Source organism: Hippoglossus stenolepis, chromosome 7 (genome assembly GCF_022539355.2).
Source record: "Hippoglossus stenolepis isolate QCI-W04-F060 chromosome 7, HSTE1.2, whole genome shotgun sequence".
Taxonomy (NCBI): domain Eukaryota; kingdom Metazoa; phylum Chordata; class Actinopteri; order Pleuronectiformes; family Pleuronectidae; genus Hippoglossus; species Hippoglossus stenolepis.
The window spans coordinates 16,811,906-16,835,498 of NC_061489.1; the positions used below are offsets into that span (position 1 = coordinate 16,811,906).

Genomic DNA, 23,593 nt, shown 5'->3' on the forward strand with positions numbered 1-23,593 from the left:
TTGAACTCTATTCAGAAATGACATGGACATTTAAATAAAACCCCATAAACTTAACAGAAGAAAACCAGGCTCCCTCTGGATGCCCTACTGAATCCTTCTGATCTTTTAAAATGATTTAAATTATGACTTCTTTACCTCCACCATGGCCCAACAGTTCCCTTAAATTCAATCAAGAAACACCAAACCTCACACATACAGGTATCAGTCCCATAAATGTGCCTGATTCTAAAATGAAAAAAACTAATTCTGGATCCGCCCCCTGATCTGGATCTGCACCAAAATGTAATGGGCTCTTCCCTGACACACACACACACCTCATTGGAGGGAGGAAATCTGTGAGGTTGATTTTACATAATCTTGCTTACAAACAAACAATGTGTGAAAACAAAATCTCCTTAGTGGGGGTAACAATCACGAGTAACCTAGAGGAATTGAAATCTGATTGTTTCTGATCACTCTCTGATCTGATTGTTTTTTTTTTTTTAGAACAAGGTGCTCTTTTCAGAATACTCAGTCATTTGATCCATTGATATAAAAAATATATAAATCACTAAAATATTAAGTCAATCAATCAAACTTTATTCGTATAGACCATATTCACAAATCACAATTTGTCTCATAAGGCTGGACACCCTCTGGCCTTAACCCTCAAATGATTAATTCACATACATCTATGTAATTCAGACAAAACAAGTTTCTTGTATAAACCGTATAGCACCACATCCTCACCGCTGTCTGTCTTTGCCTCGATCATGATGCAGAGTGGTGGTCACACTGCGGCCTCACTGTCAGTTTCACTGTGGATTCATACACTGTTCCCCCGAATTTGACCGGTGACCATCAGGCAGACGTTACAGAGCCTATGGGTGTAAAACCAACCGCCTCAAGCTCTCACTCATCCCAACGTCTAGCACACTACTCAATAAGGAGACGTGCTGATTCGGTCATGTATCTCAATAACCGTTGCACTTTGTCTGGCACATCTTACACTTTTACACGTTTTTGAGTTTTAATACCAGGTTCTGTTTTTCATCTTGTTTTATTCTTTTAGTGTTTTATCATTTTAACTGTTTTTAGGGCAGGTGCAATATTCATCTCACTTTTATCCTGCAATAATTATTCGGGGTCTTACGTGATATGTCCTTGTGTACTGTTTTTTGTTGTTGTACAATGTACTGTTCTGCAGCTGCTGTAGCACTTTGGCTCAAGACAAATTTCCCTTTGGGACAATAAAGTATATTTGATTTGATTTGATATCTGGTGCACAAGTGAGGGGGGGGGGGTGCTGAGCGAGCAGGAACGGTCATTCTGGCACTGAGGTCAGGCTTTTCCTCTGGGGGTGCAGCGACAGTGGGGGGTGAACATTGTTGGTGCGAACCCAAGCATCTAAAAAAACTGCCAGCTGACTGGGCAGCAGGAGAGCGACCAGGCGCAGGGGGGAGTGAAGAGGCCGTCGACAGGCCACAGGTCAGCCTCGGGTCACGGTACCGAGTTATGGTGAGTTCAAACTGAGACATGGATTATTTCAGTGTGTTGATAAAGTAATAATATCCCGATAGTATCCATGCTAGTGGCATGACACTTACGTCCAGATTAAACTGAATGACTCTCAGTAGAGTGTATAACTCTGCCAAGGCCCAACAGTCCCCTTATGAAACCACGTGTAACTTCACTTATAAATAAATATCAGGCCCCTAAACATGTGGCATTGTTTTCATCAAGAGCCATGAATTATTCTCTGATACATCAAGGAAGATGTTACTCCACAAAAAAGGTTTTTCATCTTAACATATCCACTAAGTAAGAATTTGAATTATATATTGGGCACACTTTGATATTTATGATCAGCTGCATTAGGCCGACTCTAGTTTAAACTTCCTTGGGTCATGCCCCACCCCTCCACAGCATGTAATGGAAATCGGTTGAGCTGGTTTTGCATAACCCTGCTTACAGACAGGGGTGAAAACATAACCTCCTTTTGTATGAATTATTTCCATGGAACCTGGCACAGATAAACGATCCCGAGAGGACGAATCCAATGACTTTAGTGAACGCTTGACTTTTTTCTCTCACGTTTAGAGCAGGTCAAAGTTTCTTACGAAATTTTCTAACATATACTCGATGGATTGTGATGAAATTACAGACGTGCAGGGCTCTGAGAGAAAGTCGTCTAGCAAGTTTGGTGATCCCCTGACTTCACACCGTAAACATTAGAGGCTTCCAGCTCAACATCAGCCTCTTCGTTTGGCAAAAGAAAACAGAAAGAGTATTCCTGATTAAAAATCCCAGAGATTACTTTATTTGCCATAATAATTTGACACACACATAGAAACCATCAAAGTTACCATTCTCCACATCACCATCACCTTTGCTCATCTTTACTTCGCTGCACCCTCTTTCCCATCACTAGTCCCCTTTCCTCTTCTCTACTGCCCTCAGCCGGCTCTCCAGGACGCTCAGCCGCTGCTCCACCGCGCACGACTTCTCAGACGCAGAAGAGAGCAGAGTCAACAGGGCGCACACCAGCACCAGGCCGGCTAGTCGGACCGCCGTGGTGTCCGTGGTGGCGGTCTTGTCGGCCACCATCAGTCCGAAAAGCCAGAGCGCCAAGACGGTTTTCACCACCCACAACACCCGCCTCAACACGGCGATGAGCAGACGGAGGACGATGGTCAGCACCCAATAGCCAATGAGAGCCAGGAGACCCCACCGAGCGAAGGCGGCCACGCCCTCTGGGGTAAATCGGGGCAGTGCAGCTGTGGAGGGAGGAAATCGAGTTTAGTGACTGTTTGTCTCACAAAAGAATAAACTCCTGTATTTTACACAAGGAGCTACAAGAGCAAACAAAAGGAGTGGCAGACAGGTTCCCCTCAGGGAGAGGCAAGCCTGCATACTTTCATTGCACTAGACACTTTAATCTCAACACGTACACCAACATGCCTCCAGCTATTTAGTTGAGATAAGTATACAGGTAGGAGGGGGGAAAAAAGAACTGACACAGGAGCCGCACTTGTACCCACCGTCGAATCCTGTGACCCTGAGGATCTCCGTAACGTAGACAGCGATGACGTTCAGGCCGCTGGCAGCTCCCTCCGCCACGCATCTGAGCACCATCTCGAAAAACTGTGGCAAAGTGGAGGGGGGGGTGGGGAGATGTTTTACTTGGGTAGCAATAAAGAGAGGCAGCATTCTGATGGTGAATAATCATGCACACAGGAGACAGACGTGTTTACACAGACACAGTGTGATTTATGGGATTTGTGTATGAAACAGTGCGTCTCATAGGGGAAAGAGTTCAGGAGGTGCACCTTATGATTGAAAAGAAGCTGTATTGTTGACTTGCACAAACAGCTGTGCATGCTAGTGACAGCTGGACAGTGCCCCTCTCTATTCCTGTACAACCTCTATTCACACTACACTACACTACACTACACACACACACACACTATAGCCTCGACAAGCAAGGTCAATGGTAGCCCAGTAAGTTGGTCTAGTATCTTATCTGCACCTGTTGCGCTACACACTGGCATGTATGTGACGACTGTCCAGTGTGTGTCGAGCATCCGTCACCACACTTCACTTTAAAAAACCCACTTAACTGCTTCGTTTGGTCGGGTCAGATTCAGGTTTGTGAAGCCGCAGATTTTAAGAAGCGGCAAATTAAATGCTGTAATGTGGATAATTTTGAGGTCTTCGGCTGCTGAGAGTGCAGCGGTGCATGTGGTGTCTTTCTGTGGCCCGAGAGCGTGCATTTCCACAAAATGAAGAAGAAAAATACAACTTCTACAGGTGCATGATCCTAAAAACATAAATGAAGACAAAAGATCTGCACATGCACAGACAGGTTAAATGCAACGGAACACAGTGAGCAGGGGATGCCTGCCAGGGATCTGCAAGAAATATTACCCTGTGACTTTTTACCACAAAGTACTTATCGTTTGTCTGGAGAACAAAATAACTTGTTTTTCTTGATTTAAACTGATTTTTCCGAGGGAGTAAGGCCACATTTTTGTTTGGGGACTCATAAAAACTCAATTTCTAAATCCTAGGATCATGTCCAAACCCTATTTTGCCACATTTGAAACCATTTCATCTAACATCTCCGCTTGCCAGCACATATACACAATATGATCACTACACGCATTCGGGCCTTGCATGCAAATATCCACTTACAGTCAAATACATATGACAGATTCTCCACTACAGCCATGCTCCTACTCTCTGCACTAACTACAGTCACCAAACAGGGCCACAGGAGCTGGGAGACACTCAGGAGGGTTCTTACCATGGCCAATGTACGGACGCGCTCCTGACCAAGCATTGACTCAAGAAACAACCCTGCACTCTGAGGGAAGAGGAGCCACAGCAGAGAAGAAGAAAAAGAGAGAGAGAGAGAGAGTGTGTGTTCATGGGTGAGAGATGGATGTGAGAATGAGGGCAGAGGAGAAGAGGAGGGGATCAGGGGGAAGATTAACAGGTTGAGGGGCATGGGGGTTAATTAAAGCATTGATCAATAACAGTGACAGGCGGTGGAGTTAGGAGTGTGAAGAGAGGAGGTGAGTGTGTGGCCACTTCCTGGTGGAGGTGGAAGCGTTTCCTCTCTGTACCTCAGCGGCTGACCGCACCACGCCGGTTCCCAGCAGCGACTCCGCGTACCCGTGGATCTCCTGGCAGGTTCCCGCGATCAGGGTGCGGAGGGTGACCGCCGGTGGCCTCTCCCCGACTTGCTCGGCTTCAGCTCCCTGCCAGCCGAGCAGCAGCAGCACGCACACGGTGAGGAAAAGGCGAGCCATGGCACATCCACCGCGACCCGGAGCGAGACGCACAAAAAGGAAGTCAGGGATTCGGGGGTCAAAAGAGGAAACAAGGTTGAGCAGCTCGTGTCCAAGTGACTCAAAGACTTAAAAATGGCTCCTGTTGGCGACGAATCACAGGAAGAGCCCTGTTCCCTGCTGTAACGTCCACTGATCCAATGAACAAACCTGCAAATCTGACGTGTCGGTTCAGAAAGAAAAAAGTGCGTCTCAAAATGATCCGAGCATTTAATTATAAACTTTGGCAACGCGGCACAAATTCTGTCTGCTCCGCGAAGGACGCTCCAGTCGCATTTACACAGGCTATATATGGTAAGAATGAATTAAAGGCTTGAGATCCGAGACACTTGCTGATTCCACCAAGACGCAGAAAGTTGTAAAAATAGAAATGTGTCCAAAGTTTTTTTTCTATTTCCCTGTGGCAGCTTTTACGCGTATGAGGAAAAAAGCGGTGACGCGGATCTCACCACGAGTCTCCTAAATCCCCTTATTCCTGCTCTGATCCAGTCAACTTCGGTTCCCCTTTGTCTCTGAGCAAGCATCCACACAGCTCTGCAGCGACGGATTAGGTTGCACAACCTTTAAAAAAAAAAAAAGTCCCGTGTCGCCGTTTGGCACTCCTTTCCTTCAAGCGTTTCTAACGACCGTTCTCAGAGTGCAAATGCGTCGAGTCGAGAAGAGGAGGAGGAAGGCGCTGCGCACAAGCATCACACTGGGATTTGTAGTTTAATATGCCAGAGCTCGATAAAACATCTCTGACTGAAAATGAGTGAAATGGAAGCAGAGGCCGGGAAACGTTTTGATGGCAATTTATTAACCAGCCAACAGCAAATTACACAAAATCAAGTCTGGAGATTTTAGAGAACAGTTTGGAGAAAGAAGAGGCAGCTTTCAAAATAAAAAAAGAAAGAAATGGTAATGACATACAGTATATACATACACAACATGATACAAACATCCACTACACTGGAAGGAATGCCGTTTTTTCGCATTGTACTAATTTTTTTTCTCCAAAACCTCAGCATGTGATGCCGACACAAACCTCATTTTCTCTACTCTCTTCTCACTCCAGTATCTGAAAGCTTACAGTGAAGTAGTGGATACTGGAGCTGAATTCACTCGTTTAAAACTAAACAAAAACTTGAAAGCGTTCAGATCAGAGCATCAAACGCGGCCCCATGAGCCTGGAATCATCGAGAGGAGAAGATTTCACACCGAGTATCCTGCAGACGCACAGATACGTGTGAGTGCGCCGTCAGAGGAGGAGCCACTTGAGTGCAGTGATGCTCCCGGCAGTGCTTGTACTACTGCTGAAATCGTTGACCCTTTTTCCTTGCAAGTCGTTGCAGAGGTGGTGGTGGTAGGGGGGGTCTGCGGCTTTAGCCGATGTAAATGCGATGGAAGTCGTTGGCTCCGAAGGCGGCGTTGCATTTGGGGCACTTCCTCTGGCGTGTGTCGTAGCGTGTTTTGACGCACTCGAAGCAGAAGACGTGGAAGCACTTAGTCAGTACAGCGTCCTTCACCCGGGAGTTGCAGCACGGACATGTTAGACGTGCCTGGAGGTGGGGGAGAGAGAGAGGGGGGGGGGGGGGAGGAAATGGTTTGAACAATAAACGGAGAAGCCAGTTTTGTCCTCAGATGAATGGTTTGTGATGAGCGGACAGAAATATCTAGGGCAGCAGTGAGGCTATGTGATTATAGAGGCACGACTTCAAGCTCTACTGTCCTACTCATGTCAGGAGCCCACAGATACGATATGAAGGCTGATTATGAGCCCTTGTGATTTAATCTCAAGACTGTGGAGAATCTCGTGGTACAGGGGGTCGATCATTAAAGCTTCTGGACCCATCAAGACTATATGAACCCTTACAGGTTTATGGAAAAATCGGACCATGATCCCGCAGGTGAAGCTACAGAAACCTGAATGGAGACGACTACAATTTGAAAAAGTCGGTCATATAATGTGTGATGTTTAATCTTCTACAGTTGGTTCAAAGTGTTTTACCCTGTCCCTCCCTCTCCCTGCAGTGAGATCACAGTGAGGTTTGATTTAGTGGAAACCAGAGTGATAAAGATAACTGGTTCATTAAGTTAAACCACTTCCAGGACTCCTGGCCGCCCGTCGGGGGATTTTGCTTGAGGGATATTAACTCCAGTCTCTGTGATATTTATCAGCTACAACTGGACATTACTGCTGCAATTTCCCAACTCGAGTGTTGTTATCAAGGACATGAGGGGGGAGTTCACACTGTGGATTAGCCTCGGGTCTTTGTTTAGTGCTTGTATCCAAAGCATGAGGAACTGCTGGTCGTCAAAGGAAATTCTAGACACTAGTCGGATGCTGGTTAAATGAGATGATTTTCCTTTACTCCTTTAAGGTAAAGTATTAAGAGACAAGAAGCAACTTGTGATCTTATCTTAGCACAAAGACTGGAAACAGGGAGAAACACCTTACCTCTCTGGAGCAGGATCATCATCAAGTGATATGAAGGAGATGTCTCACTATGGGAGCTTACAGGAACTTGTGTCATAACGCCAATGCTGATTGCTGCACATTCCTACACCAGGTAGTGCCACCTACTATTAAAACTGAATGTGGACGACTTCTCACCCACCAAAGGAAAAAGGTTATGTGGTCAGACATCTCAATCATTTTTCCTCAAAGACCCAGGATTATGTCTATAACCTCAAATCCCCACAATATCTGTGCTACAGCAGGGTGGTCCGCACATCTCTCTTTTGTTCAACTGTAAACTCCCCCAAATAAGGCCTTGAATGTGGCCAAGCCATGTGTCAAACTTGGGGGAAGCTGCAGACCTTGGCTTGTATTGGCCAGAGCAATAGCCTCCACTACCCAATGGGAGAAGTGTTGCTTTGTTACTGGTTTCTGCCGCATGAGGATAACTCAAGGAAATGAAGTCAGTCTGCACTAGATAAGAGTGTGACCACTGCTTTCCAGGTGAGAGAGCAAAAGCCAAATAATATGAACCAACCACTTGAGGCACAAAGGGTGGAATTCAATGTCATCTGTACAAGCCTCAGGGCGAACTGGGCCCACAAAGGGTACAACAAGAGCGTATGGATATCATCAAGCTGTTTGGAGAGGTAGTCAGAGGTAGTAACAACGCTGTCTTCAGGGACAGATGTTTCAAGTCTGCTTCCTCCAATGGTTCAAAAGGAGGAAGCTTCAGCACCTCCTGAACCACAGAAAACCCCCACAGGGACACCAGCAGTCTGGAAACAGACACACTTTCACTTGATAAAAATGTCACACCAGTGGGGGATGGCCCGCCATTTTACCTCCAAGTCCCAAACGATATGTGTCAAAGAACTCCAACCAAACGCTGATAAGGAATGTGTCCCTCTTTGTGACACCCTTCCATAACTGCTCTCCACCTATAGATGTATACAGACCTAAGGAGGAGCCTCTAGCATTTTGGAAAGTGGCAATTATCATCAGTGGGAGTCTCACAGTGGTCAGATCAAGCCATTCATGAACCAAACCCACAGTGCCAGGAGCTCTGCTTGAGGGGAGGGAACACCCTACATCTTGGCTTCACACCACTGCTGCATGGAAACCAACAAAGAGCCCAAAATACCCTCTGTGACAACGGGTGTGTCGAGAATATAGCAACGAAATTAACTTCCTCTTTCATGGTTCCATTTCCATCTTGGTCCAGTTCCACGTGGAGCTGGCTCAGACTGGGAAGCCAGTCTCTCTGTTGTCTGTTCCCCTGGAGTTTCCTTCCCCTCTGCAAGCTCAACAGCGTGGTTGTTGGGAGGGAGGTAAGGGTCATGTTCAGACAAGCTAGCTTGGTGCGCTTAAGGGTGAACGAGAGTGTGAAAAGAAGCTGGGAACATCTATCGCCTGCTGGGGATGTTCCAACCAAAGCAGCCTAAACAGACTTTGCTCAAAATACTATTTTCACAGTGACAGGGATCTAAAGCGTCACAGTGTGACTTGCTCCCATAGTGAGACATCGGACTGAACTGATCCTCTGAAAAAGAACAGAATATTCTATATTTTTTTGTATCATCAAAACCTACCTTGTAATCATTAATTTCTTCATTTAAGATGTCATCGCCATTGCTTATTTTCTCAGCTGGTTTCTTGGCCTTTTCAATCTTTCTCCTAAGTTTGGAGATGTCCTCCTGAAAGACATTTAGAGTTAACAGCTGTAAGACAAATGAGCCTGTCTTCCACATATGAAATAAAATATAACAAAATCAACAAGGATTAGCCTTACAGGGAAAATAGCAGCGATGTGGAACTTTGTCATCATTTCAGTGGAAGACAATGAAATTGAAACTGGCAAAAACTATTAAGCTCACAGACCATGAGGAAACAAAGGTCCCTCATTTCACAAATCTAATTTGCCATTAGACAAATGTGCAGCATATTTTAACAGTCCTCCCACAAGTCTTATGACACTGCTTTTCCACTAATAAATGCAATTTACTTTGAGGACAATTGTTCAGTCAGTCTGATATGTTTCCTGTTTTTCACAGCAATGGATCACAAGTGACTCATACTCATTATATTTGTGTTGTTACCTGTGCTCGTCGAGCATTAAAGGACTCTTTCTCCCTGGAGATACTGTTCTCAACCACCTCCTCTCTGACCAAACCGAGCCTCTGCTGAACCTGCTCCAGCTGAGTTCGCACCTCCTCCGACAGCAATGCAGATTCCTGAGCCTGGAGGACAACAGAGAGGCCCTTTAGTCTCAAAGGGAATGTAATTTGTCTCGTCTTTATATTTTCTTTAGTAACAACTTGCCGCCATCATAACTGAATAATGTGTTACCTTGCGTTTGTTCATGTCCAAGGCTTGTGTTCTAAGTGCCAACTCTCTCTCAGCAGTGCTGATGGTGCCCTGCAGGAGGCGTTCCTTCTCCTCAAGCTTCCTCACCACCTGCAGCTGAGCATCGACCTGCACATGGGCACAGTCCCCAAAAATGTGAAATGAAGATAACACAACATGTTAATGGTAAAAGATTAACAGGATTGTGAGAAATGACAAACAGAAAAACTGGGCGAACTTGGTTTTACAAACTAATATTTTTTACTAAAGCACATAATCTCTATTTAACAGTGAAGGGGGGATTATTGAAAATCTTTACATTTTTTGTTGATACATAAAATCCACAGCTCATAGTAGGAAGATAGTAGGAAATAACTGCAGGTAGTTATCACTGCAATTAAACTGTGTGTATGTCAAAACACCAGTGTGTTCAACCCCCTATCCTTACAGCTTTCCCCTTGAAGGCTGACCTGAGTTTTTAAGGTGAGAAGCTGATCCGCCAGCTCCTCCTTCTCCTCTTTCAACAGCTTGTGGATCTGGTTGGACTTGATCCGCTCGCTCATCAGCTTGAAGTTGGCATCGTCTTTTTCTCTGAGCTGCTGCATCAGCCGGATGTTCTGTTCCTGCATGTCCTCGAAGGCCTGGCCTGTCACGTCCATCTCACTCAGCAGTGCGTCCTCCTCCTGCAGACGCAGCACAGGCGCAGCAAGGTGTTAGAGAACGAAAGGAGAACCAGGCAGCAGGTTTGTGCAGGCAAACAAAATTACCACCAAACGCACCTGTTTGGCTATAGAGAGCTTCTTATTGAGGATGTCGATCTGCTCCTCCACAGAACGGATCTTCCTCAGAGCCTCTTCATCTGCCATCTTCTTGCCCTCCCTCCTCTCCCGCTCCTCCAGCTCCCTTAGCCTCTGCCGCAGCTCCTCTCCCTGGAATCAGCATATTACTATTATTATTATGGGAAGGGTACAAGTAAAATATTATATCTGACCACGTGCTGTTGAGTAAAAGAGAAGAAATCCAAACATCCACGCATGATGTTAAAAAATAAATCGACTGGAATGAACAGGCCAACATCCAAAACCAAATAAACTATTAACTATATCAACAGATAGGTGACTGTGTTGTGTAGCATTGATCACCTCGGACTTGGACTTTTTCTCTGCAGCCATGAGCTGGACTTTGTCCCTCTGCTCTTTGGGTGCTGAGCGGTACATGTCCAGCAGCAGCTTCATCTCCCTCTGGGACTCCTGGGCTTTCCTGCACATCCAAAATCACCAAGTCAGAAAAACCTACTAGAACTCTGAGTAAAGCCCATTACGTTTTAGTTTAATTAACACAAAATAAAATGGATGGAGAAAAAAAACATGCTCCAAACCCATTGAACAGTGGTAACATGTCTGTTAACCTGCCAAACAATAGCTTTCTATTTACTGTGAGGCATCACATAACTGGTGAATTCTTACACGTGTTGTGGGTTAGATGAATAGTACGTATTCTTCAACACATTATGACCTGAAGCTGACCCACAGGAAAATCTGCCTCAATAAAAACCGTAGGCACAAATACTGGATAAGAAACGAGGAAAGGATTGAAAATGTTTGAACTATTCTACAACTGTGGTGCAACTATGGTAGATATAATTTATCAGCCAGTAAGCAAATGATGGATGTTTAAATCAAGTCTCCCAAAACCCATTTAAAATTCAGATCAAGTGGCAAAATTATCAGATTTCTGCACCTCAGCACTAAATATAAAAGATCCCTAATGTATTTTGAAGGTATCTAAGATGCACTAATAAAGTTTTTAGTTTGTAATTATGTGGAAGGAATGCGGGCAACAACATAACTAAATATGAAGGGGTCTGAATAATTTCTGCTTGCGCTATGTGACAATATTATTCAACTTTATAATTTCTTTGTGGTGTGTAGTTATAGTTTATGCATTTTAAAGTATTAAAAGAGCTGTTTGTGACCCTTTATGCTAAATAATTAAGTTACCAAGCATAGATTAATACTGACATGTGAATGACCCAGTTTTTCCTTGTCCATCTGTTAATTATTTTTAAAAAGAGCATAATCTAAAATAGAAACCAACTCCCAAACATGTGACTTACTTGAGTTCTGCTCTGACAATCTTCAGCTGCTCCATCTCCTTCCTCTTTGACCCTCCGACCACAGACAGACGCTCCCCAGCTGACTCTTCTGGTTGGCCACTGCTCCCGGACTTCTCCTTCTCTTCCTTTATCACACTGCTGCTGCTCCCACTGCTGCGGGTCGGCCTATCTCTCTCCTTTTCCTTCTCTTTCTCCCGTTCTCTGTCTTTCTCTTCTTTCTTTACAGTGTCCTTTTCTTTCTTTTCCTCCCTCTCTTTCTTCTCGTCTTTCTCCTCCTCTTTTACTGTTGCCTCTGGTTCCACGCCAGGCTCTGTTTTCACTGAGGCACCTACAGAGAGACGAAGTGTAAAACACAGATGATCAACAATGATGCATTTTATGTTGTTTACAACTTCATAAAATATGAAATAAACTTCTCTCAGTTAACGAGGTGTTGGTTACCAGTGCTGCTGGGTGTCGAGGAGCCGTTGTCAGGCTCAGTCTTGACTGCAGGTTCTCCAGAGATAGCTGGGGTCGAAGGAGAGGTCGTCTCATCCTTAATGTCGATCTCTGAGCTTGACTGTGATTGGAGGATGGCGCTGCCCTTTGAGGCACGGACCTACAGAGGCAACAGATACATATGATGACTTCAATAGTAGCGTACTGCCATTTTCACTGTTTACAACAGTTTATAATGACACGTACTATGTGTGTTTTTTTAGATTATAAGTACTACATAAGTCCTTGCTCTGGTGACAGAATGAGTTAGTTTCTGTCTCCTTCTACGCACCTGGTTGAGTTCAGCTTGTGTCTCTCTCAGTCTTATCTTGTATTTCACCACCTCTCCCTTCATCTGCTGGTTGTGGGTTTGCAGTGTGCTGATCAAGTGCCGCATTTCCCTGTTAATAGGACCTGAGTCGAGGAGGCAGTCAGAGGAACAAAAGAAAGAATACACATTAGAACATCAGCAGAAATCTAACGACAATCTAAGATCTGCTGTATTTTCAGAAACCTCAGTCTCTTTATAAACCAGAACCTGTTAGTTACCTGCTTGCTCATTGGCAGCAAGAGTCTGTTCAAATTCTATTCGCAACATCTCGTACTCCTTCCTGACCTGAGCCAGAGTGTCCTCCAGCTGAAACACCTCTGTACGAACCTTCCTCTGCAGAGCCACTTCATCATTCTGTACACATAGGGGGAAGTAAGAGTAAGAAGGGAATGAAACTGACGGAGACCGACACAGACGCAAACACACACAACTCACCTCCATGTGCTCCAGCTGTCGCAAGCGTGCCGTCCTGGTAGTGTTGAGACGAGCGCGTGTCTCGTCTAATTGACCCTTGAGGATTAGAGACTCGTTGTAGAGAACAGAAAACTGTGACTGCAGACAACGATACTCTGAAGTCTCTTTCACCATGCCCTCTGCTCGACTCATCAGCTCCGTCTGAGGAGAATAGAGAGAAAGTAAAGAGAGGCAGAGGTAGTAGCCAAAAAGATACAAATTACAAATCAGAAAAAAATGTATTGGCAAAGAACCTTAATAACTGGTTCTTTTCACCAAAGAAGTTTAAACAAATTTTTGACTCATGTCTTCTCATTTGCAGACATGTTGCATGATTCACATTAAAATATACAGGTGGTAGAAGTCCTTTGGTTTAGTGATAACCGTCATTTTTCTTGCAATCTACTTCTTAAGTAGGACATTTTCAATTTCCAAACACCTGGATCAAAACACATACTGTGTGAGAAGTGCCTTATAAGTACCTTCATGTTGTTGTTCTCCTGGTGAACAGTTTGCAAGTCTTGCTGGAGCTTCTGCAGCTCAGTGAGGCGGTTGTCTGCCAGCTCACGGTTCTCTTCCAACTCGCTGTTCATTTCCTCAAACTGGTGTCGGAAAAGAAGAAAAACAAGTGTAAGATAAGATATGGAAATAAACTATATTATTTCTTTGTAAAAATTATGAGAAAAAAAAAAAAAGAAATCTTACCTTTCTCTTGTTAATAGTAATGGTCCCACATACGCTACTGGCCTCTCCACATACCTTGTAGCCTTTGCTGTTCACCTGGGGTGGCACAGGGTGTTAGTTATTACATACTTCAACATAAAAGCACATTTTGCACAACACTGTGATCGACATTAAGTCCAACACAAATCCTCACCCTCTCCAGTATTTCACTCAGGTGTGCATTCAGGCGGTTTTCCCGGCGGCGGATCTTCTCCATGTCCCACTGCAGCTCCTCGATCAGAACCTGCAGCTCGCTAACACGTTGGTCTGCTTTGTTAGCTGCACGACCCAGAGAGCGGGACTGGAAAATATGTGAGGACAAAGCAACCGTCATAAGAGGATGATGAGTGACAGAAAAAAAAATCAACTAAGTAAAAAGGTATGGATTCTCTTGCAAGACGATTAACTTATTTAGTTTGTTAGTATCTTTGTAACTGTTAAGGTGTGCTTGACCTGAGAGGAAACATTTAGTGCTAGAGAATAAAAAGGACGTATTATTTGTACCTCGCTCGTCATGTGACTGTGCTTTTGCTTGAGGTCCTCAGACAGCTGTTGTAGCCGCTCATTTTCACTGGACAGGAGGGAGTTCAGTGTGGATGCTGCCTTCCACAAACTGCCCTCTGGAAAGAAAAGGATCAATAATAATAATCAATGCAAACACATAAAATGATTTCTTTCAAAAACATGTCATCCTCAGCTATACTCAATTACAACCATGTCTTCCTCTGCAAACCTTCCCTCCATATATCTCACCAGCTCCAGGGTCCACCTCTGCCTTCAGTTGGTCCACAGTGCGCTTCAGACACTCATAGATCTCCACCACACGATTGGCCTGTTTCTGGCTGGACTCCACTCTCACCTGAAGCTCAGCTTCCATCTCCTCGCTGGTGCTGCTCGCCAGCGTGGCCAGGAAGGAGTTGGATGTCTCTCCCTGGTGGCCTGGGAGACAACAGAAGGAAAGAGTGCTTTGGATTTAATTTCTGGATTGTTGCATCTATTATCTAAATGTTTTTGCTTACAAATACCCTGTTTCAAACAAGGTGAACTGTTGCTAGTGTTGGGCTGGTGCTGGGGTTGGTTCGAACTTGGTTCAACTTTGAAAAACCTGTTTACTTTTCCATAGGCTAGAGCCACCATAGAACCACGTCATAACATTACTGTGTACATTGCAAATAAGTCTCCAACTCCAGGGGTTGAGCTCGAACACAGGCTTTGTTTGTGAAGCTCCCTCTAGTGTGTTCTACACTTCAGCTGACAACCACAGAACAAGGAGACAGTTTGTCCACAGACCACTGCTGCTTCTCTTTAGCATCCACAGTTTGAACTATTCAAATCGTATTTGCAGACTATGTGACCTGTTTATTTACTTGGTGGTTATGGCTGGTCTTATTGGTCACTGTAAATCCTGCCCCTAACATAAGCGGTTCTTTCTTGTGTTGGTGTTCTTTGGCTGTAGAAACACAAAGAACTGGTTAAAAAATAGACACGGGCTGCGATCCAGCCTTTGAACTGCCTTGGTGGAAAAGGGGTAAAAGTCATGAGTTTTTGTGCATTTTGTCTTCACCTCTGTCCTTAACTCTCTCCTGGTTGGAGTCGCCATCAGGTTCTGGAGTATCTGGCTTCAGGCTCCGGCCCTCAGCCCCCGGAGATTTCTCAGGTTCGATGCTGGCTTGGTCATAACGCCTGGTGATCAGTTGGACGTTTTCATCAAACTGAAAGCAGAGAATAACAAACACTTTGACTTTTTCACCTTCATAGGCATGGATACCAATAGTAATGCTTTTGCTCTTAAGTCTGGACCAGTGAGTATTGACCTGGTTCCAGTATCTATTGAGGATCAGCAGACTGGCATCATCGGTGGCCTGCCGGGTCTCCAGCCTCTCGATCCTCTCTCGCAACTCGTCCTCAATCACCTGCAAACAACAAGCTATGTGATTAACCTCAAAACAAGAGGCGATGCAAGTTCAGCTTCCTGTACGAGTTGTAAGAAATAGGAGGACATTTTTTAGACCTGTCTTTGATCGAGGGCTTCTCCCAACTTTCGGTTCTTAGCCTGGAGAGCTTTGATGTCTTGTTCTTCCTGTAAAATAAACGATTCATACAAGAGAATTAAAAAACAGGAGCAGGCAAACACAGAGACACTCCTGGTGTTTTATTGTATTGACGGTGTGGGGGATAAGAGAGCAGCTCACAGAGTTTGACACCCCTCCCAGTTTGATGACCGTCTCCACCGCGGTGCTCCCCCCGGCCGCGGCGCTGACACCGGGACCTCCGTCCTCACCGTCCCGCTCCCTCCGCTTCTCTGAGGGCGCACCAGAGGACGAGGGGCCGCCCGGATCACCGGGACGTTTCTGGCCCGACATCCTCGGACACCTGAAACAAACAGAGAGACGTTTAACACCAGAAACAGCCGCCAGTTAACAGCTAGCATCACATCCAGGTGGTTTGGACGACAGCGCTGCTGAGGGCTGGAGAAATACGACGCTTAGTGGCCGCAGACACCGTCATTCGTGTTTGCTCTGAAGCCTTGTTTCCTCAAGCAAGGACTGTTCATAGAAACAAACCAAAATCCACCCGCTGGAACGTTTTAAAAGCACAAACAAGCTGATTAAACGAGCCAATGAAGCGGCAGGCTAACGTTAGCCGTCTGCTAACACCAGATGTAAATGCTTATAACGTTCAAAAAACACGGTTCTGAACCGACGCGTCGATGTATTCACTCGTCAGTGTTGTCAAAAACAAAAAGCGCACCTGACCGAAATCTCACCTTTGTTTAATTTCAAGAGTTTTCTGTTATTTGGTGAATGTGGATGTTGATGTTGCGGCTTCTCGCCTCTCGGAAACGGAAGCGTTAACGGTGTAAAGTGGGACAACACTCTCTGCGGCTCTGCGCCCCCTGCTGACCGGGAGGGTAACAACCGGAGGCCTCTGTTGCCTCCAGGTTCGTTTCAAGCTTGTGTTGAACTCATTTCAGTGACTTATTTAAGTGGATCTTTTCCCCTGGCATTATTCAAGAGCGTTGTCTTTCAGTTTGAGAGCAAGACTAATTGATTCCACGTTCAGATTCTGTTATGCTCTCACTCAAAACACTGTGCTTGCACTCAAAAATCCTGGATCCGCCCCTGATCCATATCTGCACCAAAATTGAATGGATTGTACCTTGACCCATGAATTCCGCATCCTTCCACTAAGTTTCGTAATAATTCATCCAGTAGTTTTTGAGTGATGCTGCTAACTAACAGACTAACAAACACAGATGAAAACACAATTTCCTTGGTGATGGTAGGTGATAATAATGTGATTCCTTCTACGAGATAGAATCATGTTATAATAATGGAGGACCTACTCAACATTGTACTTGAATGTACAAATTGTTTACAAAATCAAAGCACCTAAAAGAAACATACAAGGACGTTTACCCTGGAGATCAAGGCTCCTCTGCCTGCTGCTTGTCTGCTTTGTGCTGTTGGTAATCCTGCCCTGTAGTATAGTGCAGTTCAATAGAAGTACTGATTCTCAAACATCATGTTATAACTAAAGAAAGTGCAAAGCATGCCGCTAAATTAAGACATTTGTAATGCACATGGAGGATTTTCCCTAAGATACAACAAATATGCCAGGATGTCAGCAACATGGATGAGATACTTTTGTACACGGCCCTCACACCATTGATCCATATGAGCTGCTCACTAACATTTCCTGCTGTGTAATCTTTTTAATGCAGTTCAAATACTTTGGGAGTAAGTTAACTTGTCTAGACAAGATCTTGCACTGTTCCGACTCCCAGTCCTTATGTAAACGGGAACTCATGGGCAGGGACTGAACTCTGATCAGCGGCATTGTAAGGTACATTGCACTGGGTGCAGAGTCCAGGTTGTGTAAAAGCACTCTTGTCATTATTTGTGTGATCCAGCCCTGCACATGTGTTCAAATATCCCTGTCTGCTGAGGTCAGTCGCGGACACATACCTGACAAGCAATGTGACGCATGAGGCTGGTAAACAAAAGAGCGTAAAAAAACAAGTTTCAGCCCCAGTTATTGGAATGAATGGAGTACTTGTTAAATGAATGGGAGCATGTTCTTGTAATAGTGCATTGAAACTGCGTAGAAAATAGCTCCCACTATACAGAATAAAAATCCCAATTTAAGATGCACCAAGTCAGTCGGTCATAATGACAAATAAAGAAATCAAAGTTAATACATGTAGTCAAACCTTATTACAACCAGTTGCATCTCATGTTTTGAATTTTATTTTGTTTACTTGCAAAGAGAAAAATAAAAAATGCATAAAAATAATTAAAAAAAAACAAACAGGGCTTACTGATTACCTCTACCTTATGTTAATCAAAGCCCCACTTTGGGCTGTGCACGTTTGCCCACTTGTAAAATAGCAAATGTGGCCCAAATATAATGTAATCGGATAAAATAAGATAATTAGTCCCACAGCTGTGAAATTTGCTGTGCTACAGTAGCAAAGAGGACAGTCAAAAACAGTCATCAGAATAAGAGGGCATGCACAAAAGGAAATATAAAATATTTCCACAGACAAAAAGGGATTAAAAAATTGAGTTTAAAATCTGCATAATAATCTGGATGTTAACGTAAAGTGGAAGTATGGTAAATGGTGAATATGGGCCAAATAGCACTAAACAAATTTGGGCCACATTTGGTTTTACATGGCATATTGCTCTGGCTCACTTGTGGCACAGATGACAGTGTGGGCCAAATCTGGGCCATAACAAATGGAATCAACTCCATTCCCCTTGACTTTGTTGAGAGCACTGGAAAGTACAAACTGTTACGATACACCCACACGAGACAACCAGGCATTATATCCCATCTGCTGCTGCGATGCACACTTTGAGCAGGACAAAAGAAACCGGACTTGCAGCATTTTGAGCTGCAACAGTCTGCAGAGAATGCAAAAAACAGGAGGTGTATCAGATCTGAGCGATGCAAACCTCCCCTTTCTCTCCAGAGGAACTAAACATCATGTTCCTTTCCTGTTCTCAACACACACACGCACACACACACACACTGTTATTCTCTCTCTCCCTGTATGATCCCCAAAAAAACGTCCACACACACAAAAGAACACAATAGAGCACATTGATGCCACACCACCACAGGAACCACCCGCCCCTCTCTGGCTCCTCTGGCCGGGCCAATTGCGTTACGCAGCGGCACCACGCCCCCCGCCACATCACGAGCGCCTCCTCCCCAGCACGTAGCCACCGAACAGCCGATAAATAGAGCCCCGGGTCCCAGGCTCGGCCTTCTCACTCACCGGGAAGCTGCTAAGGCGATTTCTGTCGTTGCCGTTCGATCACAACTCTCAGGTAAGAAGATGTTATTCTCTTGCACACTTTAAAAAGTTTCAGATTGACTTGCCCTCTTCTGCAGAAGTGGTCTGCATCTCTTCAGTTTCCTCATGTTTGCGCAGCAGAGGAGCTGCGCGGTGTAAATATTGATCCAAGCTGCACAGTTTTCAGAACTGGACGAACAGCTCGTTAAGACCGTGTGATCGATTTACGCTGATCGATCGGTCTGATCGATCATTTCTTTTGCAGCAGGGGTTGGTGGTGATATCACTTTTGAAAGGTTCAGATCATTTACTTGAGCAAAAGAACAATTTCCAAACTTTCAAAACAATCCTTTACATGTAGAAGTCCTGCATTCAAAACTTCACTAAAGTAAAAATGTATTTTCAGCAAAATGTACTTAAAGTATGAAAAAGTAAAATGATTAAGTGCAGTAAAATGTTTTACTTAATATTCCTGCTGCATTTATGTGTATGTTGCATTTTACAACTGTAGATGTTTGAGCTAATTTGAAGTACTTCATATCCCTGGTAGTGCAATCTACAGCAATGCATCATATTCTAAGAACATCATAAAACCCATAATTCAAAAAAGACCTGCTGCACATATTGCACATCATATGTTACAAAGAATTGGACAATTACACAACATTGATCCCTTTCTGTATAATTTGCCTGTATAATCAGTCTCTTATATATAAATATTTCTACTTTTATTGTGTATAGTATTTCTGTTTTCATTCTTGCTGCATTTTCCCCCTGTGCTGCTGCGTCCATTGTGAATTTACTCTAAAATGCTTTGAAAATACTGCTTTTCAGCTTTGTGACTATGCATTTTCCAGCTGATCCAAGAAGCTTTTGAAAGTGTTGATTTACGATTTTCTTATTACGTAAAAGAAACGTTCATTGCAAACGTTCACCACCAACACATCTGGAGATGCATGGTTTAGACGGACATCTTTAAAAGTAGCTAAAGCTGTTAGACAAACGTAGTGGAGTAAAAAGTATAAATACCCTTTTTTCTTTTTCTGAGTACAGAAGTTAAAGAAATGTACTTAGTTACTGTTCACCACTGGCTGTACGTCAATTGTCTCTGCTGACTCTTGCAGCAGCATGACTTTGCTTTCTGCAAATACACGGAGTAAAACAAACATCCGCCTGTTGTCGCCCTCCTCCAAACGATCACTTATTGAATAGTGCTGCCCATAATCTTCAGAAGTGAACTGTGAACTTCTTTTGCACATCAAGCGGCAGAACTTATCTGTTTTGAAAGGCCAAAGTTCCACCATGCAGGACAAATATTTACAGAGGTGACGCAACAGAGGTGTGATGTCACAGGCCTTTGTGTTTGATAGTGGAAGAAAAAGATCAGATCTTCCTCATACTTACTACAGCGCTGAGGAGTTTCTGAACCTGTCAGTGAGAAAACCTGTCTTGTCTTTTCCAGGATGACTCATCAGTTCCCATCCCTCTCTCCGGAGCAGAAGAAGGAGCTGTCTGAGATTGCTCAGAGGATCGTGGCTCCAGGAAAGGGGATCCTGGCAGCAGATGAATCAACGGGTGAGCCTCAAGTGATTTCATTTTTTTTTCTGTGAAAAGTGACTGCAGAGCTAGTGTCTGAAATAAACTCCTCGCCCTCTTATCTCAAGGAACCATGGGAAACCGCCTCCAGAAGATCAACGTGGAGAACAACGAGGAGCACCGCCGCTACTTCCGCGACCTTCTCTTCTCCACCGTTGACTCCAACTGCGTGGGTGGGATCATCTTCTTCCACGAGACGCTCTACCAGAAGGCGGACAGCGGCAAGCTCTTCCCCCAAGTCATCAAGGACAAAGGCATCGTTGTTGGCATCAAGGTCACAATGCAGCTGACAGGACACATTTTGGGGTTTTTCCCATGTGGAGCTCTAGAGACTAATTGATGTGTTTTTGATTGTGTTTCTTCAGGTGGACAAAGGCACAGCTGGTCTGAATGGAACCGATGGAGAGACCACCACACAAGGTAACAAAGATGCAAAACCTGGAGAGAAAACCATTTTTCTTTATCAATGTTTAAATGTTTTTAGCAAATTGTGCACATATTAGCACCTGAATTAGAACCTCTGTATTGAAAACGATTGCAATAGCATATTCAATCATGAACAACTTGGATTGACCTGTTCTGCTTTTTAAAGTGATGTGAAAAACCATACACTATAGACACCTGCTGTATGTGAACCCGCCAATATTCAGTAACTGAGCGTTTCTTACAGGTCTTGACGGCCTCTCGGAGCGCTGCGCCCAGTACAAGAAGGACGGTTGCGACTTCGCCAAGTGGAGGTGCGTGCTGAAGATCTCTGATGGCTGCCCATCAGCTCTCGCCATCGCAGAGAACGCCAATGTCTTGGCCAGATATGCCAGCATCTGCCAACAGGTGTGTGTTTTTGCATGGAGGAAGAGGAATTAATCTTGCTCAGTGTTATTTGTTTGTATGGCACTCATCCTAACGTGACTGTATGTACTCCGTCAGAATGGCCTGGTGCCCATTGTGGAGCCAGAGATTCTGCCCGACGGAGACCATGACCTGAAGCGCTGCCAGTATGTCTCAGAAAAGGTCGGACCATCATCTCTGGCTTAGTTTTCCAAATTACAAGATCACCAGCAGTAAAATATATTTAGTTTCCCAGCAGATGATGGTTTAAATCATGTCTCTTATTAAAATCTGACTCCTCAGGTGCTGGCTGCTGTTTACAAGGCTCTGTCTGATCACCATGTGTACCTGGAGGGCACTCTGCTGAAGCCCAACATGGTCACCGCTGGACATTCCTGCACCATTAAGTACACCCCTCAGCAGGTTGCCATGGCTACAGTGACTGCTCTGAGGCGCACTGTCCCTGCTGCCGTGCCAGGTGAGAGTCCAGCTCTACGCACCAGTTTAAGAACCCGTTCAGACCTGGTATTAACATCTGCCGCACCCAAAAGCCTCCTGAGATCCAATCACTCGGACCACATTCGGAGGTGGTCTTGGGACGCGTGGCCACATTCTTTTTGATGTCCTGTGCAACATAGGAAGGACCACCTACTCAGCTGATGTCCTGACCTGCGAACAGTTTCACAGTGAAGCAAACGTAGTTTTACTTTTCTCAGTTGATTTGTTAGTGGCCACCGGCACAATATCAATACTGATCCACATGATGACTGATGCTTTTCTTAAATTGGTGAAAATGTTTCTTCATAGCTATTCATTCGGTCCCTCCTGACTCTGCTCACTCTGTCTTCTCTCATTCGCACAGACACACAAACATCATCAGACACATCTGTAAACTTGGACTATAGCCCAAAGCTAGTCTGTTAGTTAACACCAGGTCTGAACCGGGCCTAAGAAATGTGTGGACAACCAGGTTTTTCAGTAAATTAAATACATGTAACATGTCCTTTGTGTCTTCAGGCATTTGCTTCCTGTCTGGAGGCCAGAGTGAGGAGCAGGCGTCTCTCAACCTGAACGCCATCAACCAGGTGCCCCTCCACCGCCCCTGGAAGCTGACCTTCTCTTACGGCCGTGCACTCCAGGCCTCTGCTCTTGCAGCCTGGGAGGGCAAAGCTGCCAACAAGGCAGCCTCACAGGAAGCTTTCTCCACCAGGGCCAAGGTAAGTCTCCAAGGGCACGGATGGCTGTTACTGATGACCAATTAACACCAATAAATAATTCTCACTTATCAGTTTGTAGTGGTGGACTGTGCACAGAACTGTATACTAAATAACTCTTATCTTGCATTACACAACTTAACAGTGAGTGGTCAGTGATTGTTGTTTGAAAGCAGGTTTTTGTCTCTTCAGTCTTGCAGTAATGTGGCACCGCTAACCTGGCTGATTATTAACACGCTGATTTGACTTTGCCCTAACTTCCTCCCTCTGCTGCTCTCTGCAGATCAATGGCCTGGCTGCCAAAGGAGAGTACAAGCCCACCGGCTCAGCTGACGCAGCCTCCATGCAATCTCTGCACATGGCCAGCTATGTCTATTAAATACTGTGAACTTTAAACCTCCTCATAAAAATGCACATGGACCAAACGCGTCTCCCCTGTACTACCAACACCAGGGGAAGATTTGTGATGTTGCACTCTTTTGCTCAGTGAAATGACTGGAAATAAATTAAGTGACCAAAATGTTGTTTATCATGGTGGTTTGTGTGGGGTTTTTTTTGGGGGGGGGGATCTGCGAGCATTTCACAACCTCAATCATAATTGTGTCTGTGGGAGCTTGGAGATTGAAACATTTTAGCACCAGCAAATGATTATCTCTGTGACTAAATGTACTGTTGATGCATCAGTGAACATCCTTACTCCCAACATGCACGGCTGTGCAGCTAAATTTTAGGCTTTTGAAAGTCTTAAACATGTTAAACTATTGCATACTAAGTATATTACCTATACTTGTGTATTATATAATATGTTTAGGGGGTAGGACTTCATGTTCGAACCTGAACCAGAGGTAGGTCTTAATTATGTTAACTTTCATTTTGCTGCTTCTGGTTTTGTGTGTGTGTGTGTGTGTGTGTGTGTGTGTGTGTGTGTGTGTGTG

General features: G+C 44.6%; 3 protein-coding genes across 4 annotated transcripts; 1 reads left to right on the forward strand and 2 right to left on the reverse strand.

Annotated features, from left to right (window-relative positions):
* Positions 1–2,269: 2,269 nt before the first annotated feature.
* LOC118111846 (transmembrane protein 109) lies at positions 2,270–5,503 on the reverse strand. Of its 2 annotated transcripts, XM_035160573.2 has the most exons (4): positions 4,608–5,503; positions 4,286–4,345; positions 3,021–3,123; positions 2,270–2,756 (listed from the first exon to the last, which is right to left on the reverse strand). In XM_035160573.2, the coding sequence occupies exons 1-4, from the start codon at positions 4,791–4,793 to the stop codon at positions 2,407–2,409; spliced, it is 699 nt and encodes a 232-aa protein (XP_035016464.2). In that variant the 5' UTR covers positions 4,794–5,503; the 3' UTR covers positions 2,270–2,406. The 2 variants fall into 2 exon arrangements, with proteins under 2 accessions (XP_035016464.2, XP_035016466.2); XM_035160575.2 differs by lacking the exon at positions 4,286–4,345 and having other exon boundaries at positions 4,608–5,502.
* Positions 5,504–5,607: 104 nt separating this feature from the next.
* On the reverse strand, positions 5,608–16,616 carry rnf20 (ring finger protein 20, E3 ubiquitin protein ligase). Its single transcript, XM_035160569.2, has 22 exons — positions 16,483–16,616; positions 15,908–16,088; positions 15,727–15,795; positions 15,530–15,628; positions 15,280–15,427; positions 14,469–14,654; positions 14,220–14,335; positions 13,870–14,016; positions 13,698–13,772; positions 13,475–13,594; positions 12,975–13,154; positions 12,758–12,893; positions 12,501–12,622; positions 12,173–12,329; positions 11,732–12,059; positions 10,758–10,875; positions 10,395–10,544; positions 10,086–10,298; positions 9,619–9,744; positions 9,369–9,509; positions 8,862–8,966; positions 5,608–6,370 (listed from the first exon to the last, which is right to left on the reverse strand). Exons 2-22 carry the CDS (start codon positions 16,076–16,078, stop codon positions 6,194–6,196), a joined length of 3,084 nt encoding a protein of 1,027 aa, XP_035016460.1. The 5' UTR covers positions 16,079–16,088; positions 16,483–16,616; the 3' UTR covers positions 5,608–6,193.
* Positions 16,617–18,908: 2,292 nt separating this feature from the next.
* aldob (aldolase b, fructose-bisphosphate) lies at positions 18,909–23,178 on the forward strand. The gene is made up of 9 exons (XM_035162279.2): positions 18,909–19,054; positions 20,483–20,595; positions 20,685–20,890; positions 20,982–21,036; positions 21,287–21,447; positions 21,544–21,627; positions 21,748–21,922; positions 22,462–22,661; positions 22,942–23,178. Exons 2-9 carry the CDS (start codon positions 20,484–20,486, stop codon positions 23,035–23,037), a joined length of 1,089 nt encoding a protein of 362 aa, XP_035018170.1. The 5' UTR covers positions 18,909–19,054; position 20,483; the 3' UTR covers positions 23,038–23,178.
* Positions 23,179–23,593: the final 415 nt, after the last annotated feature.

What these genes read in the sequence shown, in the direction of transcription:
- rnf20 (XM_035160569.2), bottom strand. Translation starts at nt 16,078, where the DNA reads ATGTCGGGCCAGAAACGTCCCGGTGATCCGGGCGGCCCCTCGTCCTCT. An exon ending in TGAGTGAAATACTGGAGAGG is followed by an intron (nt 13,773 to 13,869) that starts GTGAGGATTTGT and finishes GTGCCACCCCAG; the next exon opens with GTGAACAGCAAAGGCTACAA. An exon ending in TGGACATGAACAAACGCAAG is followed by an intron (nt 9,510 to 9,618) that starts GTAACACATTAT and finishes GTTGTCCTCCAG; the next exon opens with GCTCAGGAATCTGCATTGCT.
- aldob (XM_035162279.2), top strand. Translation starts at nt 20,484, where the DNA reads ATGACTCATCAGTTCCCATCCCTCTCTCCGGAGCAGAAGAAGGAGCTG. An exon ending in GCATCGTTGTTGGCATCAAG is followed by an intron (nt 20,891 to 20,981) that starts GTCACAATGCAG and finishes GTGTTTCTTCAG; the next exon opens with GTGGACAAAGGCACAGCTGG. An exon ending in TGTCCCTGCTGCCGTGCCAG is followed by an intron (nt 21,923 to 22,461) that starts GTGAGAGTCCAG and finishes TTGTGTCTTCAG; the next exon opens with GCATTTGCTTCCTGTCTGGA.
- LOC118111846 (XM_035160573.2), bottom strand. Translation starts at nt 4,793, where the DNA reads ATGGCTCGCCTTTTCCTCACCGTGTGCGTGCTGCTGCTGCTCGGCTGG. An exon ending in GCGTCCGTACATTGGCCATG is followed by an intron (nt 3,124 to 4,285) that starts GTAAGAACCCTC and finishes ACTTTGCCACAG; the next exon opens with TTTTTCGAGATGGTGCTCAG. An exon ending in CAGGGTCACAGGATTCGACG is followed by an intron (nt 2,757 to 3,020) that starts GTGGGTACAAGT and finishes CTCCCTCCACAG; the next exon opens with CTGCACTGCCCCGATTTACC.